Below are 19,667 nucleotides of genomic sequence, written 5' to 3' on the forward strand. Positions count from 1 at the left end.
ATATAGAAAGAAACAAATAGAAGGAAACTAGAGTAGAAAGATATCTCCATGTATGGGGTGTGACTTAGCAAATGGTTACCCCAAATTAGCAAATGTTTGAAGAATTCAAGTGCAATGTGTGTTTTGGATCACCTTCTCCCTCCAGTTGGGAGATCAGGTCACATGAGAGTGTACACATGTGCCAGAGGTGATGTGTGGGCTAGCTTGAGTATTTAAGATCCCCAGTGACCACATACTCAAGGAAGAGTTTATGGCCACCATTAACGTCTCTGTGATCATGCAAAAATTGGAAACAGGTTTTAAGATCTTAGAAAACCCATCTCTACTGGTGTAGATATTGCTCAGACTAGTACTCTAATGAATGGTACCCTATAACCATTGGAAAACACTTTATTCTCTACTTGAGGGCACTGGTAAAGAGCTACTGAGGTTTAAGGAAGCAAGAAACTCAGAGAGAATGGTAAGAAAATGTCCTGGGTGGAGACTATGAGCCATCTCTATTCTTAAGGAAGAACAATGTCAGTGAGAAGTTCATATTTTTAATATTTAGGAGCACCTCCCTATGTTTGAAACCCTGTTAGTGCTCTATCAGCCACTTTTGGTGCTGCTTTTAAGCGATTGGACATTAAGCATCAAGCTGGGGGAACTTTCTGTGAAGAGTAGGTCTAAGGTTGAGGGTTGAGGAGACATCATAGCAATCTCTAGGAATCATCCCCACAGAAACATTCTAGAAAGGCAACAGCCAAGACTCAGAACTGGAAGACTTAGAGATGTCTCAAAGTCTTCCAAGATGTCAGAAGGACCCAAGCCTCACTCACAGCTCACATCTTGTATTCCATTTTTTCATTTCTCTAGCACATATGTACATATGCATGCATGCACAGATGCACACCAGAACATAAACTAAATAATAATATGTCTATATTTAAACATGAATACTTGTTTCTAATTTTCTATCCATTATGTTTAACATTAAATGTTTCATTACAAATAAAAAAATAAAGATTTAGAATAACCATCAAAAACACTTCATACAATGATGAGGGTATTTTCTGCAGAGACATAGAAAGTTTAAGAAAAAGAGAGCCCTAGGCCACTTCTTTGGGAGCCCATGGTCCCTCTGTTTCTGTCTCTGTGAACCTACCACAAACATAAGTTCAGTGAATGACTGGGAATCTGCCTTGAGATCCAGTTTTTCTCTTGAGGAAAAGAAAACCTCAAACAAAACTGCTAAATGTTACATGTCACAGAAAACCAGTCTGTGACTATGACACACAAAGAAGGGAATGATCACTTCCATTTTAAACCAGCTACGGGAAAGCATGTGATTAAGCCAGAGTCTCCCGTGGTGAAGACCCCATAGCATCTCCTATGATGCACTAGAGTGAGCAGTATCAGCTATGTCCACGCAGTGCAGTGAGAAGAATGTCTACTATCTCTGGGTCTTACAATCTTTTCACTTCTTGCATGTAGCTCCCTAACTCTCGAGGCAGGGTGTGTGATGGAGACATCCACCTTAGGGCTCAGTGCTCCGGAGTTTCTCCCTCTACATATGTCCCAGTCCTGAGTCTTTGTGCTGATTACTCTTCATTGCAAGAAGATGATCTCTGTTGGAGGTTTCTATTTTGTAAGAGGTTTTACAGAATCCATTCCTTTCAGTTCAATTGAATGGTTTTTGGAGTCTTGTGCCAGCTCTCATTTAAGAAGTTTGACAGCATTCTGCAGCAAATCTGCCAGGACCTGATCTCTTGTGACAGTCTCTTTGCTACCTCAGTTCCACGATCAATTTAGAAGTGTTCACATCTTTTTGACCTACTTTGGCGAATCTCGTGTCACTATAAACTTATACATCTCTTCAAGGTTTTCCAATCTATTGGAACGTAACTTTTTGAAGTCTTCTCTAATGCCCATGAACATGCCAGGGAGCTGTTGTGATGCCTCCTTTCTGTTTCTTGTTATTAGCTTGAATGGTCTCCTTTCCTCCTATTTAACTTATGAAAGGCAAATTCTTCTTTTTATTGTGATCTTCTAGTCTACATTAATTTTTATCCTGATCTTTACTCTTTTATTTTTTAGTAATAGTTTTTAAATAAAAATGTTATACAGTATATTTTGATCAATGGCACTCAGATCTCTTCTCCTTACCCACCCAACTTCATAATACTTCTCTTTCTTAAAACAAAACAAAACACAAAAACCAAAGCAAAAGAAAGGTGTAATTTCAATCAATTAACATTGTTTGGTTTAGTCTTATTTTTCTTAGCTCTTTAGATGTACCACTACATTATTTATTTGCTTTCTGTTTTATAACTTTCAATGTAGGCACTTTATACATTTTTCCTCAAAAATGCATTTCGGTATCTCAAGGTTTGCTTACAGCATAATTTTTTATTATCATGTGACTCTAGAAATCTAATTTTTTCATTCTGATCTCTTTACTGGGCATCCTTTAGTAACAATGAAACATTTCATTATCAGGATAGGAATTCATAGCATATCAATCAAATGGAAGTTCACGCTATGCTGATTGTGCCTTCAGAAGGAAGAGTTAAAACCTATGATGATTATTGATTAGTCTGTAGGACAATGCTCTATCATATACGAAACAGGAGGGGAGAAGATGAATAGGAATATCATTTACACACATCATTTTATTTTGCTTTAGGGTTTCTCTGTGCAGCTCTGGCTGTCCTAAAACTCATTATGTAGACTAGGCTACCTTTAAACCCAGAGAGCCACATTCCTCTAACTCTCAAGCCCACGGATTAAAAGGGTGCACCACCACACCCTGCTCACTATTTAATTTTAAGTCAAACCTAGGTCTTTGAATGAATGATGATAAGGTTTCTTCTAGATCCAGTATTATGTATATAACTTGGCTATTATTCAGTATACATTGAATACATTTTTACAGAGAAAATATTTTCCAATTTATCAGATAACTCAGTGGACATTTGAAATACAACCAGTTTTTATGTTTGAGTTGTATGAACAGTTGTTTCTCTGAAGTTGTACATAAAATGATTTTAACCTTAAAATGAGTTAATGTATAACGTGTTTCATTGTGTCATAATAAAGATATAATGTCTTTTATTTTTAAGAATGGATTGTGTGTGTGTGTGTGTGTGTGTGTGTGTGTGTGTGTGTTTGTGTTTTATTTTTTGTGGGTATTTTTTTGTAGGTTTATTTTCTTTCTTCTTTTATTTTGTAAAAAGATAGAAAAAAGGTCATAGAATTTGATCTGGATGTGGGAAGGATCTGGGAGGAATTAGGGGAGAAGAAATTTTTCAATAAACACACAGGAGTGTATATAGTTCAATCTTTATGCATTTTAATTATTTAATTATTCATTTATTCACAGTCCCTTGCCTACTCTCTTACCAGTTCCCTACTCCCACTCTCTCCATCTTCCCTCCTCCTCTCCTCAGGAGGAGACTCCCATAGGTACTACCCTGTCCTGGCACATGAAGTTGCAGCAGGACTAGGTATATCCTCTCCAACTGAGGCCAGACAAGGCAGCCCAACTAGGGGAATGGGATCCAAAGTTAGGCATACACCAGAGTCAGAGAAAGCCCCTAACTCCAATTGTTAGGGGACTCACATGAAGATCAAGCTGCAAATTTGCTTCATATGTGTAGGAGGCCTAGGTCCAGCCCGTGAATGTTCTTTGGTTTTTGGTTCAATCTCTGTGAGACCCCATGGGGCCAGATTAGTTGACTCTGTAGGTATTCTTGTGGTGATGATCTTGAACTCTCTGTTTCCCAGAATCCTTCTATAAGACTCTCCAACCTCCTCCTAATGTTTGGCTATGGGTCTCTGCATCTCTTTCTATTAGTGGCTGGATGAAGTCTCTCAGAAGACATTTATGCTAGGCTCCCATTTGTAAGCATAACAGAGTATCATTAATAGTATCATAAGTTAGCTCTCTCCCATGGGATGTGTCTCAAGTTGGACCAGTCATTGGTTGGCCATTCCCTCAATCCCTGCTTCCTCTTTATCCCAGCATATCATGAAGGCAGGACACATTTTGGGTTGAAGGTTTTATGAATGTGTTGGGGTCCCCCTTCTCCCACAAGAAGTCCTACTTTGCTACACGAAGAATCAATATATCTTACTTCAAAAGACTGTATTCCACAAAATTGAAAAATCTAAGCTGAATAGATGATTTTCTTGATAGATACCACTTTCTAAAGTTAAATTAAGGTTAAGTAAACAATTTAAATAATCCTACAGACCCTAAAGAAATAGAAGCAGTCATTAAAATCTCCCAACCCCGCCCCCCCAAAAAAAAAGAAAAAAGAAAAAGAAAAAAGAAAAATCCCAGGGCCACATAAGAGCAGAATTCTACCAGTCTTTCAAAGAATAGCTAATACTAATACTCTGCAAACTATCCCACAAAATAGAAAGAGAAGGAACACTGCCAAACTCATTCTATGAGGCCACAGTCACCCTCATATCTGTACATTTTTCTAGATTCTTTTCCCATTGGTTTTTAATTTTATCTCATTATGAGTTGATTATATACAAGAATTTACTTGAATTATTTTGTGTTTGTTAAGAATGGCTTTATAACCTAGAATGTGATCCATTTGGGAAAAAGTCCCATGGGCTACAGAGAAGAATATGTATTGTGTAGTTGTTGAATGGGACATGGCAGGTTCCTGATAAATCATTTTATTTGTGGTGGTTTAACCGAGAGAGCTTTTGGCAAATGATTGATGATGATGATGATGATGAAAATGATGATGATGATTTTGTTGTTGTTGTTTTATTGTTATATCTATGATCTATCTGTTGATAAGAATAGAGTATTGAAATGAAACACTGTATTTGTATGTAGACCTGTCTATACCTTACAGCCAGTGATGTTTGGTTTATAAAACTTGGTCTACCAGCATTTAGGCAAGTAATTACTACTGTTATATCATCTTTGCATATTGTGCCTTTAATCACATGTAGAAACCATCTTTGTCTCTTCTGATTAATTTTGGCTCGGGGCTTACTTTGTCCTACACAGCAATGGTAACTCTCCTTGTTTCCTTGCTTGGTAAATCATTTTCCCACTGTCTTAGTTAGGGTTTCTATTCCTGCACAAACATCATGACAAAGAAGCAAGTTGGGGAAGAAAGAGTTTATTGAGCTTACACTTCCACGTTGCAGTTCATCACTAAAGGAAGTCGGGACTGGAACTCAAGCAGGTCAGGAAGCAGGAGCTGATGCAGAGGCCATGAAGGGATGTTTCTTACTGACTTGCTTCCCCTGGCTTGCTCAGCCTGCTCTCTTATAGAACCCAAGAGCACCAGCCCAAAAGTGGTACCACCCACAAGGGGCCCTAAGGGGCCCTCCCCACTTGATCACTAATTGAGAAAATGCCCCACAGCTGGATCTCATGGAGGCACTTCCCCAACTGAAGCTCCTTTCTCTGTGTCAAGTTGACACACAAAACTAGCCAGTACACCCACTGTCCTCTTCCAATGCCTCTGTATATTTGTAACATAGTTGGCTGTTTTCTCATTGGGTTTGAACACTGTTTTTTACCTTCTGTCTTATTTGCCATAGGATCTTGTTGGCTTACCAAGTTGAACATACTTGAGTCTTTCTTGGTTCACAGTTATTTATCTATTCCTCTCACAAAGTTCACTTTTTCCTGGGTTTCTATGTTGTTTGTGACTGTCTTGTTCTTCCCCTGTGTATAGCACAGCTCAAAGTATCTTCAGTGTTGTCAGAATTCTCATAATTTAACTTTGTGTTTGTCATGGAAGGTCTTTGGGTTTCCACCAATTTTGAAAGCTAACTTGGCAAATGTAAGTAGTAATTATTTGCTTTAAAGCTGAGATTATATCATCTGAAGTTTATTTATTTATTTATTTATTTATTTGTTTGTTTGTTTGTTTCTTGTTTGTTTGCCTGTTTGCTTGTTTTAAGTCCAGGGTTCCTGTTACGAGTGATGGTGTAATTCTGATGAGTTTGGCTTGTTAAGTAAATAGATACTGTTCTTTTGTAGGCTTTTAACAATCCCCCTATGTTCTGTAGTCCTCAATGGTTGACCTATGTTGAGATGTGGAGGAGTTCTTACCACAGATGTTAGGAGTTCTAAACGCCTCAAGTAATTTTGTGTTCATATCTTATTCTAAATTTGAAAAATTTAACATAATTGTAATTATTTTCATTAAATGGCTTTTCTATGTGTTCATTTGGAATCCCTGTTCCTAGTCTATAACTTCACAGATTTTGTATCTTGATCATGTCCCAGGTATCCTGAAGTTTGCATTCATTTTTAATTTTCCTTTATTTCTCTCTAGATATATTTCCTTGAGTTTTCTTCCATTCCTTATATATTCCTTTCTTCTGCTTGATCTATTTATTTCCAACATCTATAGATTATTCTATAATCTCAATTTCTTGTTGAATCTTTATCTATGCTGAGATTTTCTGAATCGACATGCTTACTGCAGTCCTATGTTGGTTCTGTCTATTTTAAATGTTATTCACGCTCTCAGTGTTTTCACAGGACGTTGTATAGGGCAAAGTCCAGTCCACTTTTATGTTATACCCTTATGCTCTAAAACTCATGTCCTATGGGTTTTTGTTTGTATAGTCACTGTCCAAATGAGCTATATCCCCATCTCACCATCAATGATGCAAAGCATGGAAAATAAAATAGAGCATGGCATTTCATGGTCACATCTGATTTCCTATCAACAGCATAAAACATATTTCTTCATCATAAAATAGTACTTTATTTCTATTGCAGAAAACCTTATTTTTTGTTCTTTTGTTGTTTGTTCTTTTTTTTTGTAATATTTCTAATTTTTGAAATTGTAATGCAATACCTTCCCCCTTTCCTTTCCTCCCTCTAAGCCAGCCAGCAATTCTCAAACTGTGGGTTGTGACCTGTTTGGGGGTTGAATGATCCTTTCACAGGGGTCACATATCATATTCTGCATATTCAATATTTATATTGGGATTTATAACAGTAGCCATACTCCAGTTGTGAAGTAGCAACAAAAATAATTTGATGCCTGGAGTCACCACAACTGGAGGAACTGTATTAAATGGCCACAGAATCTAGAAGTTTGAGAACCAGTCTTCTAAACTTTTCCATATACCCCTCCTTTCTGTCTTTCAAATTCATGAACTATATTTTTCATTAATTGTTACATACATATATGTATATACATATATGCCTATACATAAATGCATAAATACAGCCTGCTGTAAAGGAACACAGTTACTTACCTAAAACCAAGTTACTAGTACACACATGCTTTCAGGGCTGACCATTTGGTATTGGATAGCCAACTGTTGTGCCCTTACCCAGGTTTAGCCTGGTTCCATGCTCATAACTTTCCTTAGTTGCCTCTTTGTTTTTAAGCAGCTTAGTTCTTAAAGCCAAGGAAATAAAGACATTTAGAACAAATTAATCTGTCTTCACCTGAAACTCAGCAGAAAATACTACCATAACAGAAAATGGATTTCTCTCTTTTGAGAGGGCTGCTGGGCCCCAGACTCTATAGTATACATGTTATTTTCATATGCGGGATCTAGAAGTGTGTATGTGTGTGTGTGTGTGTGTGTAAGAGAGGGGGGAGCAGGAGAGGGGAAAAGAAGGGAGAGGACAGTAACAGTAGAGATGGGACTATTATAAATGAGGAAAATATCCTTGGAGAGGTGAAATCAGAAAATCTTGAAGGGTCCTCTGATTCAAGGCTTTCTCTGAAGTCCTGGTGTATAGAGAAGGAACAAGGCTCTTTCTCTTAACCAGGAACAAGTTTGGCAGAGCCAGTAATAGCCTGAACCCAGGGCCTTGAGAGCTTTTTCCTGATGTAGGAGAAGGAACACAGTTACTTATCTAAAACCAAGGATTTGCTTAGTAGAGGCATTAATGGCTTGGATCCAACACCTTGGAGGAGCTGTGACTTCTGATCCTGGGAATTTAATTTGTTCCTCTATATCGTGCTATGATTATCAGTCCCAAGGCCACTCTGTGCTTGGTCTATCAAACTCTTTAGATACCCTGTATTTCTTTTTTGCAACATTTCTTGATTAACTTCCTGCTGACTTCATCCCATCGTATGATAGTTTCTGCTGGCTCTGTTTGATTTCTTTCCCAGGAATAGTATACAAGATGCTGTATTTCTTAATAAATTTGCTTGGCATAAGACACTGCTTGTGTAAGACATCTTAAGTCCACCTTTTCTATCTCCTTAACTCTGACACCCTGAACTTTCTTTCTCAGAACTCTGTCATTCAGGAATGATTTGCTGGTCTAGGTCAAAAACCTACGTGACACAAAAGCTCAGAGGTTAGCTAGCTCGGAGGAGAATGGGGATAAGCAAAAAGGTATGCTAGGACAAAGTAGGAGGATAACGGAAAAAAAGGAAAAAGATGTAAGGCATATTTATGAAAGTGCCATGATACCACCTATGAATGATTTTAAAGAAGATACTGTAGACCCTTAGGCAGGACAGAAGCCTAAACACATAGCTACATTAGAAAGTGATGTTGTATACATTGTCTTGGTTGCATGGGTATGGGGAGTTTAGTCTCACTGAAGAGAACTACATTTGCAGATATCTGGGGGCAGGGGGTCATAGGCCTGTAGGTTTCTGTTCCTGATTTCTTTCCTGTAGAAGAAAATGCTAGACATCGTGGTTAATAGTTGAAGAATAAACAGATAATGAATAGGCAGATGATTAGACTATGGAAGGATATCTACTGTTGGGAGACTTTGTCTCCAAACTCCTGTTCTTTAAAGCAGTGATCTCTCTGACCATAGAGTAGAGAAGAAGTAGGCAGGATACTTGACAGTATTGTAAGGGCAGAATCAGGAGACCATGGATAGAGTAAAGACCAATCATGAGGAAACACAATCCCAGAGATGCCAAGAGATGTATCCAAATCTTGGAGCTGGGATGTTTGGAGGTTTTTATTTGTTCTAAAATTTTCCATTTTTTACTGGAGATGCCCCAATGAAAGCTTTTCCCTGCCTGAAGGCATTTGCCTGCTGTGCTAATCTCTGCCTTTGGGAGGCTCACAGAACACTGAGGTTTGAATTCCAAAGGGAGGAACATTATGTAAGAAGTCCTTGGGTAGTTTATGGACCTCTGTTATCTGAGAGTTGACCAATGGCTGTTCAAATAGAAAACAGAGTGTGTGTAAACTCTAGGAGGGTGTGGCCATTAGGCGCCTAGAGGGCTCTTGGTCAGGGATTTTCATCTGGTTATTTTATGCAAATTGGCTGAGTGGGCAGGATTTCAGGCAAGGGTTTATAGTTGTGGGGCAGGATCAGTGCATTATCTCCAACACTAGACACCCCACTGGACCCCAGAGCTACTAATTCTTCCATGATGTGGCTCTATGCTTTGGGTCTGATCTCTCTCACTGCTGGCTTGAGTCTGGGTGAGTACTTCCGGGTGCACATTTGAAATTCTTTTTCCTGAGCCTTGATGAATGCAGATGCATTCAGGGAAATTAAAAACAGATCCCATTTCTTAAAGGTATTTGTCCTCCAGACATGGACAGAATACACGAGCAACTCTAAGCTGAGTGCTTTGGGCTTTTATGTCCTTGAGTGAGGAATTTAACTTTGCAGTGCCTGCTTCTTCCCCATTTGGTTGCAATTCAGTGTGAAATGATTTTCTTTGTAACACTCTGAATTCTTGCTGCTCTAGGGGAGATATTGAAAAAAAGGTGATTTAAAGTAGAGTATATCCATAGAAAGTTTGACATGTAGAATTATCCAAGAGCTGTTGGACACTGAAAAAATAATTTCTTACTGAGAATTCCCTGAAAAGGGGCGGGGCATATCAATGAAATAGGGCCGAGGGAGATGCACTGGGTTATTTAGAAAGCTGAAATTTTTAGGCAAATGGATGGAGCTGGAGAACATCATACTAAGTGAGGTAACCCAGTCTCAAAAGATCAATCATGGAATGCACTCACTAATAAGTGGATATTAGCCTGGAAAACTGGAATACCCAAAACATAATCCCCACATCAAATGAGGTACAAGAAGAACAGAGGAGTGGCCCCTGGTTCTGGAAAGACTCAGTGTAGCAGTATAGGGCAAAACCAGAACAGGGAAGTGGGAAGGGGTAGGTGGGAGAACAGGGGAAGGGAAGGGGACTTATGTGATTTTCGGGGAGTGGGAGACCAGAAAAGGGGAAATCATTTGAAATGTAAATAAAAATATATCGAATAAAATTTAAAAAAAGAAAAGAAAAGAAAAGAAAAGAAAACCAAAAAGAAAAAAGAAAAAAAAAGAACCAAAAGTACAGAAAAAAAAGAATAAAGAAAGCAAGCTGAGGCGGAATGGAAGCTGATATCAAGGGTTTTTGTCATAGTTTATCCTCAAAAGAAGAGGGGAGGCAGGGGAAAGTGGTGTAGCCTTGTCTAGTTGGGATAATTTCAGGAGATTTGAAGATTTAGAGGCTGGATCTATAAATTCCTCATATACATCTCCAGATCATTGTGTAACTCTTTCCTCTAATTATAGAAGAGTCTTTGTAGCATAGAATCCTGGAAACCACATGAAATAGCAGTTCTGTTACCTATGGACATTTCGACATGTATACATCATAGGAAAGATATCTCATTGGTTCTGGTGATCTAAAAGCAATGAGAATAAGAAAATAAGCATAGTTTTTTTCCCCTTAGTAAACCAATGCCTGGGCATGATTTTTTTATAAAATGGTTATTAGTTACTCTGGATAACAGACACTCTCAAAATTATGATGGGGTTGTTGCATTGTTAAATCATTGACTTTGAAGGAAAAACATCACAAATCAAACATATCTTAAGTTAGAGATCCACAGCAGGCAGACAGAGAACAAATGAGAAGCTGTGGGAAGATGAAGGAAGGACTCCGCAGAGCAAGAATGGAGCAGAGCCAGTGGTTATGGGAAGGTCAGATGCCCAATTCTCTCCCTATGGATGAGCATGCTTAAAGTTATGACATGACACTTCTAGAACCTTCATGATCCCATAACTATTTGTTGTGTTTATTTGTCCACTACATAAAAACCCTTGGCCATTCAGTGTCCTTCTTTACACATACCCAATAACACACAATTATTATCTCTTCCCTTCGACTGACCTGGTAGTATTCATATGCCGTTTTCTTTTCTCAGAAATGCCCTGCGTTGTGCTGTCTCTAGCCTTCTGTGCTCCATGTTTAGTCTTTGTTTATTCTCCATCTTGTCATCTTCCTGCTCTGCTCTAAGTCTGATGTTCTCAATAATGACACTAACCACATGGCTTCATTCCTTCTCATTTCTGTATCTCCTTCTTATCCTTCTCCTGAGTCACAACCTCTTTATTACCTGAACGAAGTGCGTCTGCAGTCCTTCTTATGAGGTCATCCTCCCAAGGATAGGGCCACTGTTGCTCATTGTGTCATCTAGTACATTGGGATGTGGACAAATGTCTTCAGTGGTGTCTAAGAGAGAATGCAAATGATATGTTTGTTCACAATGGGCTTTTTGTTTGCAACTGCTTTGACTGGTTAATTTCTTACATCCAGTTCCAATTTTCTCATTCCATCATCCTCTGATACAGGAAGAAAATTTCCTTCATTCTACATGAAAAAAAGCCATAACCTAGAGGGTTGAGGTAACTTAGTTAAGCTCACATGCCTACAAAGTGACAAAACCTACCTGGAATCCAGGTCTAACCTTTCCCTTCTGCTCTATCCTCATTTTCTCTTGTCAAACAGGACACCCCTCCTCACCACCTGTGGTGAACACTGTTCAGGGCAAAGTTCTGGGGAAGTATGTCAGCTTGGAAGGATTCAAACAGCCTGTGGCCGTCTTCCTGGGAGTCCCCTTTGCCAAGCCCCCTCTTGGATCTCTGAGGTTTACTCCACCACAACCTGCAGAGCCCTGGAGCTTCGTGAAGAACACCACTTCCTACCCTCCTTTGTAAGCCACTAGGACCCTGTTTGGGGACCTTGTTCTTATAAATTAAGCATCAACTTCCTGACTGTTTTAGGTGCCTTTCTGTTGCTGTGTAGACAGCATAACCAAGGCAATTATAGGAGAAAGAGTTGAATGGGGACTTACAGTTTCAGAGGATGAGTCCATGACCATCATGTCAAGGGGCATGGTAGCACTCTAGCAGGCATGGTGCTTGAGCAGCAGCTGAGAGCTCACATCTTAGAACAACAACCATGGAGCAGAAGTAGGGGAGTTAACTTGGAATGCTATGCATTTTTGAAACCTCAAGCCTACCTCAAGAGACACACCTCCTCCAACAAGGCCACACCTCCCAAACAGTTTTACCAAATGGGCACCAATTATCCAAATGCAATGACCTATGGAAGTCATTCTTATTTAAGCCACCATACTGACTAACTGTCATTGGGGGAAGTTGTCTAAAATTTGTGCCTCAGATTCTTATTCTATAAAATGAGGGTGATAATAGCTGTCTGGGGTTGATGTGGTCTTTAAAGTACCTTGGCTTATTAAAAGTAAATTCTTGAACACTCAAAGGACTTGATAATTGCCCTCTGTTTCTCTCTGCATTGGACCATTAAGTTCTCCTATCAGGGCATCCATCAGTAATTTTCGGTTGTGGAAAAGGTAGAATCTTAGCAGGCCTGGCATTTTGAGTTTCAGTATAAGAAAATAATTTACCCAAAGTGACCCAACTTATTAGTGGGTGAAGCAGAACTAATATGTAGTTTTCCAAAGCTCCCTTAAAAAACACAATCCCTGACCTATGCAATGTGCGTGTTTGCCTTTAGAAGTTGTGCCATTGGTTGATGAAAATATCTCAAGGATAAGGACATATTCTTCTGATGGAGTACCATATCAGCCTGTACTATAAAATGACCAGAAGAGGCTTGGACATACATCTGTCCTGGCCATGCAGGGGATCCTGTATTAAAGGACAGGCCAGCATTTGAGTTCTTCTCTCCTAGGTTTAGGGTATCCAAAGACTCTAGGAAGAAGAAAGGCACTAAGCCTTTCTCTGCAGAGTTAGAAGGCATTAGAGAACTCAAAGTTTCCTCCAGGAAACACGTAGACCCCCTTATACACTGATACCAACTCCATTACCAAGTTCAAACCTGGTGGGTTGAGCAGCAGACAATCTGGTGGAAATTCAGGTATTCTCTCTCCTTCCCAGGTGCTACCAAAACCCAGAGTCAGCACAGACGATCGCTGAGCTCTTCACCAACAGAAAAAAGACCATTCCGCACAAGTTTTCCGAGGACTGTCTCTACCTCAATATTTACACTCCTGCGGACTTAACAAAGAACAGCAGGTTGCCTGTAAGCGTGGGGACTTCTGGTTTAGACTTGTGGGTACGGTTATCTGTATCTTGTGTACTGCTGGAAAGGAACAAAGGCAGCTGGAGGTAGGGTCTGCAAAGTCCAGGGCTTAAGTAGGGGTTCAAGGCCTGTTAACCACCGGAAAAGCAAACTTTTCCGCCTGTCTGTCCCAGTGTATCAGACTTTTGGTGGCAGCTGCTTGAATCTGAGAAACAAATCATAACCTTCCAAACTCTTTTATACTAACAATGGCAGTAACCTCAAGTTTTAGTTACTGGAGTGACAACCTGATTCCAGAGCAGCTAAGACATAACTTCAACAAACTTAAGCTGAAATACACTCTCTCTCTCTCTCTCTCTCTCTCTCTCTCTCTCTCTCTCTCTCTCTCTCACACACACACACACACACACACACACACACACACATACATGCAAATGCATGTGTGCACTCAGAAATTATACAGACTATGAGATAGTTTACATAAGGTGAAACTGAGGCTCTGGTGAGAAAGCCTAGGACATGCAGTGGGTAGCCAGGGCAAGACCATGGGCCTTTTAATATTTAAACCTGTGCTCTTTGATAAGGACTAGAAAAGGTAGCTGGAGTGTCACCTTTCTACCCATAGTAACAGTGATAACTTTGATTGGCCTGAGACAAAGTTCTGAGGGGAGGAGTCTGTGGGAAATTAGAAGTCCTCACGTTTGCCTTCTGTCAATAATGCTGGATTTTACTGTGGGTCATTGCGATCAAAAACTGCCTTTGGCACAGGCTGCTGCTGCAGTGACTCAGCATTCACACAGGAATAAAGGGCCTTAGCCTGGGCAAGCTGCCATTTGTAGGCCAGCGGTTTGGAAAGGGGCTTTGGGACAAAAGTTATCTCTGGGTTGTAATACTTCGAATGTCAAAACCCTGCCAGTCTCCATGGGCAGGAGTAGGGAGAAGAGATTTTTGAACTTGGGACTACTGTTGGGGCCCATGGATGCTTTATAATGCACAGGAAGTAGGGAACAAATGTTCATTCACTCAAACTCTGATTTCTTTGTCTATTTCTTGTGTACTCAGTGTTCCAAGCACAGCCATACTTCAGGTCAGGGAAAGCAGGGACATAAGTCACTCTCACACAGCCCTCCCTGCCTTACAGGGCCTAGATATCCTCAGCCTAGTCTTATAAACTGCTCGTGTGTGTGTGTGTGTGTGTGTGTGTGTGTGTGTGTGTGTGAGATTGCTCCAGCTTTCACAACATGACATTGGCTTAGTGGCTACTGGAGGGGGTATAGAACCTGCTTGTGTGGGTGAGGGTGCAGGGATTCTGGGAGCCTAAAGGCCAGGAGACCCCCTATTTATAGACAGAGATCCAAGAGCCTCAGGGTCTGGAGTTAAATTTGTCTCCTGTCCCAACTACTAACTCAAGTGTTGTGACCATGGGCAGCCAGGATTAGGAGCTCAGTGAACAATGCTGGAGCCCCATGGCCCACTCAAGACACAGTACCACATTTTATTCCAGGCAGCAAAGTGTTTTGGTTTCCTTCATGATGCCGTGGGCATTATTCTCAATTCCATATAGTGGCTGTTTCTTCAGCTTATTAAACTTCTTGGTTCACAGTACACATTATGACTTCTTTTAAACAAATAGGATCTTGTAAACTCTCATTTCTCCTCTGCTCTGTATGTACACACACACACACACACAGAGAAAATGTTTGTGTCCTTTCACGTCAAGTTTTAGTACGCGGTGGGTCCTCAAATAAAGTTAATCCGAGTAGTAAAGACATCATGGAGGAAATAGAAACAAGCTGGACTTAGCAGGGTGGGAGGAGTCAGGAGTGCTGAGGGAGCACTGCAGAAGTGGGTACCATCAGGGTGCAGGGTTCCTCATCAAATAATCACTAGCCAACATAGAAGTGTCAGTGGTATGAGATGAAGTTGCAGTTCAAGGGCTGTCTCTTGCTTTTATGCTCAGTTGCCTCAACAGTCTAGGCATGAGGTCATGGACTTGTGGGGAGAATGGGATCTCCTTGGTGCTCCCATGAAGGTTTTTTAAATTTACCATCACTGAAGGATGGGAATGAGGACAGAAACACTGGGGTGTTGGCTGCTAAAGCTGATCTGAGGGAGTTTGAAAGGAGAGCGATTGCCTCTTACAGCCTTGGGTAAAGTCCTCCTTGAGCTGAAGTCCAGATGCAGGTGACCAAACTAGATGACGCCTGTAGTCTTTGCAATTCTGTTACCTATGCCTTGTGTGATTATGTTCTCGTCCAGGTGATGGTGTGGATACACGGAGGTGGACTTGTGATAGATGGAGCATCTACCTATGATGGACTGCCTCTGGCTGCCCATGAAAATGTGGTTGTAGTGGTCATTCAGTATCGCCTGGGTATCTGGGGATTCTTCAGGTAATATATTAATATTCCTCTCTAGATATCAGTCCTGAAATAAGTCTGCTTCTGTTACTATAGCCAAAAAGCACAAGACAATGATGTTATATAGAGTTCAAACTTATTTAGCTTAGGTTTGAGATGTTAAAAGTCCAGATGCATCAACGAGCCATTGGAGAGAGCTCTGAGGTGTGTTAAGACATGATGCAAAAACAAAAGGAGATATGAACATGTAAGTAGATCACACAGCAAGACAGAATGCTTAGGAGTGGGAAAGAGACAGTCTCCTTTTTGTAAAGACTTACTTACATGAGAGACAAACAGAGTCACGTGAGAACTACGTTAGTTCCATCCTATGGCTACATCTCAAGGAGCCAAATAACCTCCTGGGCCACAAGTTTCCCAGATCCTATTACTGGCAAATGTTGACACAACATAGGTCAGGACTCCCACACTGAACCATTGGTAGGCAAACCATATGCAAATCCTGGTCATCAGTATGAGTCCTTGTTAAAACCCTAGTCAAATTTCCAAGTAGAAAACTTGATATTATATTTATCTCCAGTTATAAACTGATTTTGGGTACCATAGCTGTCCTTTACAGAGCCCAGAGTGTTCAGTGAGACAGATTAAGTAATTTTGTTTCTCTATACAATGCTTCTGTGTTATTTATAAAGACGCAGGTGTCCTTGCTAAGGCCTTTAGTATTTATTCTGATGGCATCTCATACCTACTATACTTATACTCTTGTTCTTGGTCCAGTGGCCTTTGTATCTATTGTGCCTCCTAACTGCAGTTCCGTTCAATTGTACAAAACACATGACCTGATTTGTTTTCTGTTGTTATGACAAAACACTCTGACTAAAAGCAACCTGGGGAAAGATAGGATTTATTTGGCTTAGACTTCCAGGTCCTAGCATATCATCAAGGGAAGTCAAAGCAGGAAATGTAGCAGGGACTGAAGCAGAAACCAGGAGGGATGCTGACTATCGGCTTTCTACATGATTCATACTCAGCTATCTTTCTTATGTAGCTCAGACTCACCTAAGTAGGAATGTTGTCATCCATCAGGGGCTAGGCTCCCCTATACCACCCATTAATCATGACAATCCCACAGGCATAGCCACAGGCCAATCTGATCTCGGCCACCCATCAGTTGAGGTTCCCACTTCTCAGGTGAGTCTAGGCAGTGTTAAGCTGGCAACAAGAACTAACTAGCACAACACATACGCATGATTTACTCAGGTTTACTCAGGTTTCCAGTAAGTAACACTGTCTCTCTGATGTCTTCCCTTGTTATGCAGTCTAAAGTACCTCCCCATAGCCTCGCTGCTGCCTCCTTCTACCCAATTCTATTTTGCCACTGTCATTATATTCTGTTTCCATCTTTTGGTATCATCCTGTGGTATACAGCAAGGGCCAAGTGTAGACAGAGATTGCATGTTAAACTCTGGTTGTGGATATGGTGGATCGTGACTACACAGTTCTTGGACAATAAGTAGAGAACCTCTCTCAGAACATCACTGTAGGGATGAGCAGGAGGTGAACACTCTCACCAGTGATGTGGGACCCACCTCATTTCAGAGAACTCACAGAGAGACCAATCTTCTGTACTGACTGGTTTTGTGTATCAACTTGATACAGGCTGGAGTTATCACAGAGAAAGTAGCTTCAGTTAAGGAAATGCCTCAATGAAGTCCAGCTGTGGGGCATTTTCTCAATTAGTGATCAAGTGGGGAGGGCTCCTCATGGTTGGTACCATCTCTGGGCTGATAGTCTTGGGTTCTATAAGAAAGCAAGCTGAGCAAGGCAGGGGAAGCAAGCCAGTAAGTAACAACTCTCCATGGCTTCTGCATCAGTTCCTGCTTCCTGACCTGCTTGAGTTCCAGTCTCGACTTCCTTTGGTGATGAACAGCAGTGTGGAAGTGTAAGCTCAATAAACCCTTTTCTTTCCAACTTGCTTCTTGGTTATGATGTTAGTGCAGGAATAGAAACCCTGACTAAGACACCTTCCATCTCTTAGGACACAGCATCTTTACCTCTATCCACTGTTGTCTTTCAGCACAGAGGATGAACACAGCCGGGGCAACTGGGGTCACTTGGACCAGGTGGCTGCACTACGCTGGGTCCAGGACAACATTGCCAACTTTGGGGGCAACCCAGGATCTGTGACCATCTTTGGAGAGTCGGCAGGAGGTGAAAGTGTCTCTGTTCTTGTAAGTGTTCCTGATACCAGAATCTCTTGCCTACTCTGGATGTGGCTGCCAGTAGAACCTATTAGATACCAAGCAGTCCCACTCTGGACCTTTGTTCTCATGACCTGGATTCAGGTTGGCTCTACTTTTTTCTCCGCATCAGATTGTGGATGGCTAAAGATTAAACTTTCCTTGGCTCCCAGGGAGCTCGGAGCTCAGCTTTATGTCATGAGCCATAACAAACACGAGTTGTATACTGCGCTATGCCGTTTCTCCACTTCTCACTTATTTGAATTCTCCTTTTCTTTGTTAATCAGACTGGCATTAGGGTTGATTTCTCTTACAAAGTGTTGGGGGTAAACTCCAAATAGGAAAAGGAGAGGCCATGAGTGTGATTGTTTGGTGCCTGGGGGTGTATCTTCACTGTGAAGGGACCCAAGCACCCAGAACAGGCAGAGGTGTCCTTGGATGGTTTTTCCATGCCCAGGAAGGAAAGTGGAAGTCTTTGGGACTGTCTGATATGGTGGGATATGGCATAGGACTACAGGATTTTGAAGGGAGCTATGGAAACTGACTCCTAGGACCCCTCCAGCCCCTCTAGAGGTGAACAGAGGATCAGCCCTATTACTGCATTTTCAGACACACTAAGTTCATATTTTTATTGTTAAAAGAATTATTCACACTTTTAAAAGTAGAGATAAAGGGGAAAGATAAATAAACCACAAGAAGCTGGGTAATGACGGATGTTTATAATCCCATCACTCAGAAAGCTGAGGTTTAAAGGTCATAAGATCAAGCCAAACCTAAGCTAAAGAAGTAATTCTTGCCCATTCTGGGATATTTAGTAACTCAGTAAATATTTTGTTAAATAGGAAGAAGTCTTCTGTAGTATTACTATGTAAGTACATATAATATATTAATATTATATTATATTGATTATATTATATCACATTATTATATTATATATTATATATAATATGTTATATTATATATAAATATTATATATTATATAATAGTTAGTATTTATTTTATTATATTATGTTATTGTATATTATTTTATTTTAATATAAATGTAAATATTTATATTATATTGATTATATGTAATGTACATATATAATGCACATATATATGTTATTCCACAGTGAGAATAAAAGATTATTTGCTCAATTGAAACCTTGGGCTTTTTATGATTGTAATATAAATATCAGGAGTACACTTATTTTTTTATGGGCCTCCATGATCACTTTCTTGGGATAAATTCTGATCCATAATTTGTGATGAAAAAATGCCATATTGTCTTGCTGGTGGCTTAATTATTGAGAAAGGCTTTTACCATTTCATTTTGTTTGGTTTTTGTTTGGGGCTGTCTCTATTGTGCTAAGGGTCTTTTGGAAGAGGTGGCTCTAGGAAGATGCTAGGTCAGGATACTTTTATGTCTCCAGAGCTCCAGGGCCCCCAGTTGAATAATATGGCAGCAGAGCAGGTGGACAGAAACTTAAGGAGCAAATGATTCTCAGATCCCACCTTTGGATGCAAACTCTTCTTCTCTCTCTTGCCAGGTATTAAGCCCCCTGGCCAAGAACCTCTTCCACAGGGCCATTGCTCAGAGTAGTGTCATTTTCAATCCTTGCCTGTATGGGAGAGATGCTAGACCCTTGGCTAAGGTAGGTATCACTTTTAAACAACTATTGAACCTTTAAAACTAATGCCTTGGATCTTTAGCAGTCTGTCTTGCTGCAATATTCAGCTGAGGTGCTCAAGGGCTTCCTGAAATAAGAATGATCCAGTAGGAAAGTCTGATGATTTATTATCCACATCCACAC

The 19,667-nt window shown here is 40.4% G+C and overlaps 1 protein-coding gene across 1 annotated transcript in view; it reads left to right on the forward strand.

Annotated features, from left to right (window-relative positions):
* The first annotated feature begins 9,350 nt into the window (after positions 1 to 9,350).
* The window catches only part of LOC127671620 (liver carboxylesterase 1), a 31,407-nt gene continuing 21,090 nt past the window's right edge, over positions 9,351 to 19,667 (forward strand). Inside the window, exons 1-6 of the mRNA XM_052166444.1 lie at positions 9,351 to 9,402; positions 11,718 to 11,922; positions 13,130 to 13,274; positions 15,534 to 15,667; positions 17,712 to 17,865; positions 19,404 to 19,508. Coding sequence (XP_052022404.1) covers positions 9,351 to 9,402; positions 11,718 to 11,922; positions 13,130 to 13,274; positions 15,534 to 15,667; positions 17,712 to 17,865; positions 19,404 to 19,508 — 795 coding nt within the window. The remainder of the gene's footprint in view (positions 9,403 to 11,717; positions 11,923 to 13,129; positions 13,275 to 15,533; positions 15,668 to 17,711; positions 17,866 to 19,403; positions 19,509 to 19,667) is intronic.

The sequence above is a fragment of the Apodemus sylvaticus genome, chromosome 21 (assembly GCF_947179515.1).
Source record: "Apodemus sylvaticus chromosome 21, mApoSyl1.1, whole genome shotgun sequence".
Classification (NCBI taxonomy): domain Eukaryota; kingdom Metazoa; phylum Chordata; class Mammalia; order Rodentia; family Muridae; genus Apodemus; species Apodemus sylvaticus.